At 41.8% G+C, this 9,171-nt stretch overlaps 3 protein-coding genes across 3 annotated transcripts in view; 2 read left to right on the top strand and 1 right to left on the bottom strand.

The window, feature by feature from the left end:
- pfdn6 (prefoldin subunit 6) overlaps positions 1–959 on the top strand; it is a 2,977-nt gene extending 2,018 nt beyond the window's left edge. Inside the window, exon 4 of the mRNA XM_020595587.1 lies at positions 25–959. Coding sequence (XP_020451243.1) covers positions 25–145 — 121 coding nt within the window. The 3' untranslated portion in view covers positions 146–959. The remainder of the gene's footprint in view (positions 1–24) is intronic.
- A 2,901-nt stretch (positions 960–3,860) lies between these two features.
- Positions 3,861–5,021, bottom strand: her5 (hairy-related 5). The gene is given in 4 exon segments (XM_020595555.1): positions 3,861–4,312; positions 4,314–4,597; positions 4,704–4,799; positions 4,893–5,021. Coding segments are annotated over 4 exon segments (600 nt in total). The 5' UTR covers positions 4,944–5,021; the 3' UTR covers positions 3,861–4,143.
- A 2,236-nt stretch (positions 5,022–7,257) lies between these two features.
- Positions 7,258–8,930, top strand: her11 (hairy-related 11). The gene is made up of 4 exons (XM_020595401.1): positions 7,258–7,311; positions 7,844–7,939; positions 8,029–8,122; positions 8,290–8,930. Exons 1-4 carry the CDS (start codon positions 7,258–7,260, stop codon positions 8,865–8,867), a joined length of 822 nt encoding a protein of 273 aa, XP_020451057.1. The 3' UTR covers positions 8,868–8,930.
- Positions 8,931–9,171: the final 241 nt, after the last annotated feature.

Raw genomic sequence — 9,171 nt, 5'->3', positions numbered from 1 at the left:
GTTTCTTCTGTTTTCCTGTTACAGTCAAAGGTATGAGACGCTCCTGAAAGACATGGAAAAGAAATCTGAACAGCATCGAGAAGTCTTGTCGAGTTTACAACAGGAGTTTCAGAGAGCTCAGGGACTGGCTGTTGGCAAAGTCTGATCCAATGATGAAGCAACACCTGTGGAAGTAAATCGCGGGCACTACTTAGCTTGCAACTCAGCATTTCAAATTCATATTTGTCAGCATAGAATCAGATTTGAGTGTGTGCAATTGTTTCTCAGTCTGCACTCTCAGATTTCTCCTCTCGGTTTTGTGTGAAAGTCTGTTGGCACCAAAGGTTTTGGAAGCACACAAAACAAGTTTCAAGCCCTATTCACTTTGCAAGTCAGAATCTGAGAGTGTACAGGCATGGATTTGTAAAGGCAGAAACAGATTTGAGAGCAAGGACAGACAGAATTCTGAGCATAACAGATGATTTGAGTGGGCAGCAGGGATCCTCAGTTGCTCTCAAATGTGATTTTGCCTGCGTACTCTCAAATTCCGATTTGCAAACTGAAGAGCGCACGCAACTTGTTTTTTTGTGCTTTCAAAACTTTTTGCCCTGACAAACTTGCACACAAACCCAAGTGGAGAAATCTGGGAGCACAGGCTCAGAAATGAGCACTCACATGGCCAGCGTTGTGCTCTCAAATGTTAATCTGTCCTGACAAATACAGTATGTGTTTGTACCCTCTCAGGTACTGAAATGCAAACTGGGTAGTGCTCAAAATGTGGTTTGTGCACCCTCTGTTATTTACTTCCATACAACACACACACAGATATAGAAAATGTAGAGGTTATACATTATTTAATGTAAATGTACAACTTCAGGCTGAGTAAATTCTGCTTGTACCTTGTCATTAATTGTCATTAATACAACTGTGACTTTTCTCATGTTACTAATAAACATGTTTTTCATGAAAGGTCATAACTTTAGTTTTAATTATTTGAGCAGAATTTCTCTTTAGATTTTTTGAGAATAAACCACCGAAAACGTGCAGCACCTTTGTGTGTATGTTTCTGTTGAGCATCTGTTGTAATAACTAGGGAGGGCTCAGGCTTCACATGTTTAGGCTATAGCCTAGTGATTTCTACAACAGAATTCTTAACATAACCTGTTGTAATTTTTATGATTTTAAAACACACATAGGGTCTGTATGTTCTGAATGGATTAATTAAACACACTGCATTTAATTTAAATAACCAAATTTAAGTAAAACAACATTGTAGATTATGCCAAAAATAACTGAAATAATTTTAACTGAAATAATTAAATTATTACAATAATAAATTGTTACAAAAATGGTATTGAAAGTTATTATAGCCCAAAAACTAGGGTTTAAAGCAGTGTTTGTATAATCGGCATTTACGTTTATATACATATGAGTATATGTGAGTATAAATATATGCACGTGCACATAAACAAAAGAAAATGATTTGTAACCTGAACTGAATGGGGGTAAATGCCTGACACCACATACACGTGCGAAAATAACACGAACCAGTCCTGGTGCGCACCTCTGGCGCGTGGGTGCTAGCAAACCCATTAACACCCTAAGGTGCTGGGGCTTGTATACTTTCCAGACTGGGGCTGTAAAGGTAGCTGACACGTGTCCACTGGGAAACATACACCACCTACAGGCTTTCTAATATATAGCATAGAATGATCTACGAGGTTCGGTTAAATACAGGTATTTTTTGTTTACGCTGGTAAGTCTAAGAAAAGTCCTACCTAAAATCCTCCAGACTAACTTTATATGTACTTAAGAAATATGATAGGAGGCGCCTACTTCAGAAATGTCAACGCCATCTGAGGGCTTCTTATGTTGCAAACGGTTTGTTGAGGAGGCCAAACGGTGATTTAAATGATTTAACACTCTGCGTCTCTTGTGTTCGCGCTGATGTGGTAAAAAACCAACAGTGACCAGAGACAGGTGCGATTGAAATGTGTAGTAGGAGGGTTTCTGGGGCTACAGGCTGCTACAACATGGCACGTTTCTTACAGCTAAAGTTTGAGATCACTGTGTTTTTGTCCCAAGGACACAAACTAGAATTCTGTAGGTGGATACACCCGACTAGTCCTTGCTCATTTACAATGACAATAAATTCAGCCACAGGACCCGTTTAACCTTCCTTTAGACTGATGCCCTTCAAATGAAACTCTAATCTGATTCCAACTTTAATTGATTTACTCATTCCTGCGGTCTTTTCTCTGGGGGTTTAAGCTTAAAGCGCACAAAAGAGCATTCTGTCCAAAGATGAGCCCAGCGGGAATAACACCGCTTTTGATAAAGGATGTTGTCGACAGGCTTTGAAGGAATGCATCTCCACTAACTGGACCGATCGAAGGCTCTCAGGATAAAAGGAACAACTGTGTAGTTTTACCTCTTACGCAACTGCATTTTGGGCAAATATTAAACCTTTAGACTATAAATAATAGTACATAACCTTTTAAATGAATACAACCACTTTGCTCCCTGGATGTCAGTATATTATAGGATATAAGTAACGTAAATAACCCTTAGTAACTAATTGTAAACACGAATCAAGTGATACTCTGGGATGACTTAAAGAGCGCGCACAGTTCAAATGAAAGGGGAGATGGGGCATTTAACACATAGCCCAGGATGGACAGCAATTCACTTCAACCGTGTATTGATATGCTGATCGGTATCAGTCTTTTGTTTTCAGTGCAGTTTTTCGAATGTAGAAAAGCACACAGGAGTGGCCATTACCGCCTTAACCAGACTGTGCAGCACACACAGTTTCATCCAGTTTACAAAACCACTTTAAACCCAAGAATCTGAAACTATAACAATTCTCAAACAGCTCCTGATAGCCTGTGAAACATACCACCGAAAAAGTCTGGGTCCGTGTGGCCCATCGTCCTATATGGTGTGTTCTGTTGCCACATGCCAATGGTTCCAGCAGACCTCCCCCCTCTCGCCATCAGAGTCCATCTTTGACCTTTCAGGCTCTTCCTGCATAAACAAGCGGTAAATGAACACCTGGTAAAACAGCGCAGCCAAAAGGGGCCCAACTTTTACAAGATGTTACACTGTTGATCTACAACTGTTGGCTTCTGTCTGTAGCCCATCACATGTATCACAACGGAAATGGTCAAACGCTGCGTGCCAAACAGTTCAGTTGTTTGGGTTGCACAGTTTATTCATTTATACTTAATTGTAACAACTAGTCGATTAACATGTGCTTTATAAAGTATCCGTGAAAAGTGAAACAATCCCATCATAATGTCGTTACCTTGTTCAACGATGGTGCCATTTCTCATTTTTATTGACAAATGATCATCAGAATAGTTGCAGCTCAAGTAAACTGAAATGAGATCTAAGTTTGAGCAGGATACGGCCTATGTTGGGTCTGGAGTGCTTTCACACAGTTTGCGTCAAAGGAAACAGTTCTGTCTGTCTCTAAAGGTTAAAGTGTGTAGATTAGATGATCCCGCTCCTGGAATCTGGACAGTGTGTGAATGGCCGCTGTCTCTTGCTTTTCTACATTTGAAAAAGACCATAGAAGCAACAGGTCCCCTAACATCAACATTTGAATAGAGAAAATGTGCCATAACCGCTGTCCAGTCTGGCTAAAGTACGTGTTAACTGTCCTGTAGATGTCCCTCTTTTATTCCTAAGTGCTGCTGCAAAGAGTTATTCACACCGCAAATGGGCCACTTCATCTGGAATGATCAGGGAACTGCACCTTTATTTCAAACGTGAACAGAGAATCCAGCAAGCACAATCTCAATATGAATCCTAGTATCATGTCTCAAATACAAACTGGGTAGAGGGGAAATAGACTAGTACCCCTGATAAGAAGTAAAAGTAAAACAAAACAAAAAAGCCAATAGGCAGGCAGGCATTTCAACAATACACAAACACATGGAAGTAAATGTAAAAAAGACATTTGCGCCTTTAAAATGTCCAGTCTTTGCAAAACAAGTGAACTCAAAGTAAAATCTTATTAAATTGGAGAATCACTGTGGGAGTTGTCAGAAAATATCTTCGCTATACAAAGAATACATTGTGTACAATAAAATACATATTTACACATTCCCTTAGCTTCTACAGCATATGTCTAAAATGAAATCTGTGTCCCCGTGTCTGCTACTGGGGCCAGGGCCTCCACACAGGATCGGTGATGCTGGCTGCTGTGGGGGAGAGCAGCTCCGTGGTACCAGAGTGGAGGTCGGTCCTCTGGGCGAGGTACGACCGGGGGACGCCGTGATGGTGCGGCACTTGCTGAGGAGACAGCGCAGCCGTGTCTCCAGGCTGGGGGTAACAGCGCACTGTGGACATGCCCGGGAGAGGACGGGTAGGTCTGGGGCTCCTGGGCTTGCTCCAGCTCCTGGCTCTTGCTGGCTATGAAGTGGCTGACCCTCAGCAGGCAGGACCTCATGCCGTCATTGTAGCTGTTCTGGTGGGCGCATGTTGGTCCTTGCTCCATGGGGAGGCCACTCTTTGTGCCCCGGTGGCCTTTCTCCTGTTCATTCTGTGTCTTCAGGAACTGGACTACGCTCTCCAGAATCTCTGCCTTCTCCACCTTTGGATTCTTCAGTTTCTACATTGAGAACACAAACCACTAGATAAATACCCTGACAGACATTGCCAAATACATAGTCATTTAATCGTAATCTATCTAAAATGGCGCGCAGACGTGGGCCTACCTCATTGTGGGTGTTCTCCAGCATTAAAAGTCGTAATGTCTCCAGACTGTGGTTGATCCGCTCTCTTCTGCGTTTCTCCATGAGAGGTTTAGACACCTTAGGATTAAGATGGAAAAACATTAGAATGATAACAAAGCAGCATTTGTTGTCCTCAGAAATTCGGAGAAAGAATCAGAACGCTGCACCTACCCTCCTCATGGTCCTCTGTCTGGTGGACTCTGGTGAAGATAACACCTTCATAGTGACGCTGACTCGACGTGTCTACTGAACTAAACTGGAAACCATAGCCTACCTGTTTGGGTCCTGGCTGCAGGCAGCCACGCCCCTGCTCCACGCCTCTCAGTCATTCAGGGGCACACGACCTTGACGCGCAGTGCTCGTTCCTCTGTAAATATATAGGCTATATAACTTGACGTATTGCAGACTACAATAATGTAGTTTTAAATGTAATTCCACTCTCATATAGGTAGAAATGAAGAAAGCATGTGGTCTTAAGGCTCACAATTCAGTTTCTCAATCAACTCATTTAAAAAAATCTTTCCTGAAGAAACAGCAGTGTCTTTTGTGTTAGTGTGAACACATTTTGAAATATTGTAAACATCTAAACATCCTAATGCAAGGGAGGTAAAGGCATTGTAAAATCATTTTATGGCCATAAAATTACACAAACCAACCTAATTTTATTTGTACTTCAGTTACACTTTATGGAGGTTTTAAATTTAAGGAACTGCTATAAAGTAGGAGTTTTACCACAATACATTCAACAGTTAAAGGCCAGTCATTGTTTTCAACCCAGCATTTTTAGAATCTAAATTCACACACACACACACACACACACACACACACACACACACACACACCAGCACTTTTTCACACACACACACACACACACAAGGTCCACCCCTTGTGCCAAATCGGCCGATTCACACCTGGAGGCTTGTGCTGTGTGTTTGTCTTTAGTGCCTGTTGTTTAGGACACAATGGCTGCAGCAAGACCTTTGACTTGAATTAGGATTTCCAGGTCTAAGATGTAGCTACAGTGATTTCAGGTGGACTTGGAATGAGTGGGCTATGAGTTTTGGGTTAGCTTTCTCAGCACTGCATTTATACTCACCCTGATCCCCATAATAGGCTAAAGTGTGGAGATAACACTGGGATGATCGGATCAAGGGGATCCAGTAGAGATTAAGTGGCTTTACAAAGGCAATAATACTTCCGTTTAAACTCAAAGAGAGGCTGATTAGTGCGGGCTCCGGGGTCGCTCCCGGCGACAATGGCAGGGGGCAACTCATGGAAACTCACTGCATATAGGCCCAGGTTGAGTATGATGGAGTTATAGCAGGGGGGGAGAAACTGTTTGAGACATATAGAAACCTAATGGAATTACTGTTTGTATAGTAAGACCCCACCCCCCATCCCTGTGAGAACATGTGTGTAGGATTTAAGTCACGTGGACACGCCCTATAAATAATCCCTATAATGTGTGCGCCTGAGCCTGTGATGGAAACTAATTAGTTTAAAACGTGCCCTTTGGTGCCTGAGAAATGGACCGTTTACTTCTAATATCGTGACTCCTGGGGTGTATCAGCCTCGCTGACAAAGGAGTTCCTGTCAGACGGTGGACCTGACAGGACCTGACTTGTAGTGAAGTCAGCAACTGGTCTGACTTTGAAAGAGAGCGTGTGTGAAGTCCAAACATCGGGTGTCGAGCTGACCTGAAGCAGGCACACACTTAGCACTCGGGTGTCATCACCAGCCTCACACTCCACCACATCAGCAGACAAATGTGACCTGTGCTCTTCTTTGCCCGTTATTCCCATGCAGAGGTTTAACTCTCAAATAAAAAAAATGATCAATGAAAGATGTTGTTGTTTTGCTCATATGCCTAACTCCGCTTGTCCACATCGGAGTGTCTGGCACCGCTTCGTCGTTTGGTATTCTTCATCACTTAATGCAAAGTGCTCATGTCTCTCACACATCATAAAAAGTCCTCATAGCTGCTCACTTTCTCACTTCACTTCTGTTCCCACGAGAAAAAGATGTTTCCCAGAGTCTCACTTCATGGGTGCATTTTAATGGGGAATGCAACATTTACTAATGAAATTAGGGATAAGTGCTGTGTGATTTAAGAATCTGACCGCTGTTAACACAAAATGAATGTCACTTCACCAACTTTATAGCCGATTAACGATATATAGCCTATTACTACAAAATGAAACAATATTTGATTTTACTAAACATTTCAAGTGTAATTTAGCATTTTAGAAATGACAAACAAAAAACTTCTTGCACTTTTGTTGCTTTTAAAACTTGGCAACGGTGTAATATTGTTGTCTTTTATTTTCAGTGGTGTCCGATTGATTTAAAACTAGTTTCGAGTTAAACAAGGCCCATAATAAAACAATTCTCGATTAAGTGACGTCAGTGACACCTGGCAGCCAATCAGAGGCGGCCTGAGGTTCACTTATAAGGGCCCTCATGCCACCGGAGGCCGGTTTTTAAACTGTTGCTGCTCAGACTGTTATCGTGAAACATCTGGACCGAACACTGCAACATGGCCAGGAAACCACGAAGTCAGGTTCTGGATGATGGCAAGAGCAGGAAAAGGGTAGGAAGTATTGATTTATTTTTTTCTGTATTTTGGGGGCACATTTCATAGCATTATAGTAACATTTTGAGTTGCCATAATGTTTTTATTAATATTAAGAAATAGTTAATTAATAAGGGTAAACCACTGGGTTTGCCATTTAGGCAGAGGAAAACCCATTTCTGGCTGGTGTTTATCTTCCTCTAGCATGACACTTGTTTGTCTTTTTAGCTTTTTTTGTCATCAGTGGATCATTTGACCTCTGACTTTTAGAATAGAGCTAAAACAAGATAAAACCACACACTTCATTATAACAATCTGTGTACTTAATAGGTTATTATAAAGTGAGAAAGGCACAATCCTTTTTATTGACTTTTTTCACAACCTGGAAATGCATTATAACTGAGCTATAAAGAATGTATAAATTATTTATTAATTCAAAATAAATGCATTCACTTCTCCTTTATAGTACGCTGATTAAATCCATCACAAATGAGCTGACGAGTGACAACAACTTTATCATAATCACATTATGCTGTTGATCTTTTTCTAGATTCTGAAACCGGTTGTTGAAAAGAAGAGAAGAGATCGAATAAATCAAAGTCTTGCTGAACTGAGAGGTTTGCTGTTGAATCACATGTCTGATCCAGTGAGTGAAGGCAAAAAATAATTACACACATTTGCCCAGTCTATGATCTTAAAATGATGAAATGTATTTCTGCCATGTTTCACTCACAGCGACTGCAGAATCCCAAAATAGAGAAAGCTGAGATTTTGGACTTGACTGTGGAATATCTTCGAAAGTGGACAAATGGGAAGAACTTGAGTCATGGTTGGTCAAATAAACGAGTTCATGACTTTCTTAAAATGTTTGAATAAGATCAGTGTTTGAGTCTTACCCTCCTGTTTTACTTCTTGCCCTGATCTTTTTACATGTTGTAGATTCCACTAATAGTCTGATGAAGACTCAGCCTCCGATTCTAAACCTGCATCACTCAGAGTCCACTGCTCGTTCTCTTTTCACCATGGAGAGTGCAGGTTTTCAGCAGTGTATGGCCCAGCTGGGCAGTTACATGCACAAAATATCACCGGCACAGAGAACAAGCCTGACTGAGGGGCTGAACCGTCACACAGAGACCCAGCAGCAGAAACCAGACTTCACCCGGAAAGTGCCCGAAACTGACACAGCATCTGTGGATGCAATTTGCACATCTGAGAGAAAAGAAGAGTTTCCCACGTTGCTGTTTCCATCACATTCTTCATTTCAGCCTCTGTCTTGCTCCACATCGTGCCATGAGTATCTCTCCCCTCCTCCTTCCCCCTGGTTCTCGTCCCCTCTCCCCACATATGCCGTCTCTTCTCCTTTCCCATCATTTGCCTGTCACTTCTCCTTCCCCCCCAGCCTGTCACCTCCATCTTCCAACACCTCCTTCTGTAGTTTCTCACCCACAGCCTCTCACTCTGGCACATCTGCCTTCTACTCCCCTCCACTCACCACAGCGAGAACCCCTTCACACCCTGTGCTGAGAGATGGATCACCAAACGCTTCTGTGTCCGTGTGGAGACCTTGGTTTTGATGAAGTGGAGCGGAGACCGACAATCTGAGAACAGCAGATCCACCTAGTGGAAACTAACTGCAATCAGCGGCTGTGCAGGGAATGAACAACTGTGTAGAATGTATAGTGTACATATTATTAAAATTGCCTATATTTTGTATTTTTCTTGTAAATAAACTTTGTACTCAGACCTGATAAAGTCTCTGCTTGCACCTTTATTGTTATGGTAAAGCTTTATTATACAGGTCTGTAAATTCCAGTTTATTCCAAAGTAATTTCCTGGAGTACATTTTGGTACTAATTATAAATCAAATTAGAACCTACA

This window comes from Monopterus albus, unplaced genomic scaffold (genome assembly GCF_001952655.1).
Source record: "Monopterus albus unplaced genomic scaffold, M_albus_1.0 scaffold27.1, whole genome shotgun sequence".
NCBI classification, from domain to species: domain Eukaryota; kingdom Metazoa; phylum Chordata; class Actinopteri; order Synbranchiformes; family Synbranchidae; genus Monopterus; species Monopterus albus.
Note: the sequence above shows the minus strand (reverse complement) of the source record. Positions and strands in the feature narration are given on the sequence as shown.

Excerpts from the sequence above, each read along its gene's own strand:
- her11 (XM_020595401.1), top strand. The coding sequence starts at position 7,258 with ATGGCCAGGAAACCACGAAGTCAGGTTCTGGATGATGGCAAGAGCAGG. Across the intron at positions 7,940-8,028 it reads TGAATCACATGTCTGATCCA|CGACTGCAGAATCCCAAAAT; the intron begins GTGAGTGAAGGC and ends TTTCACTCACAG. Across the intron at positions 8,123-8,289 it reads TGGGAAGAACTTGAGTCATG|AGTCCACTGCTCGTTCTCTT; the intron begins GTTGGTCAAATA and ends TGCATCACTCAG.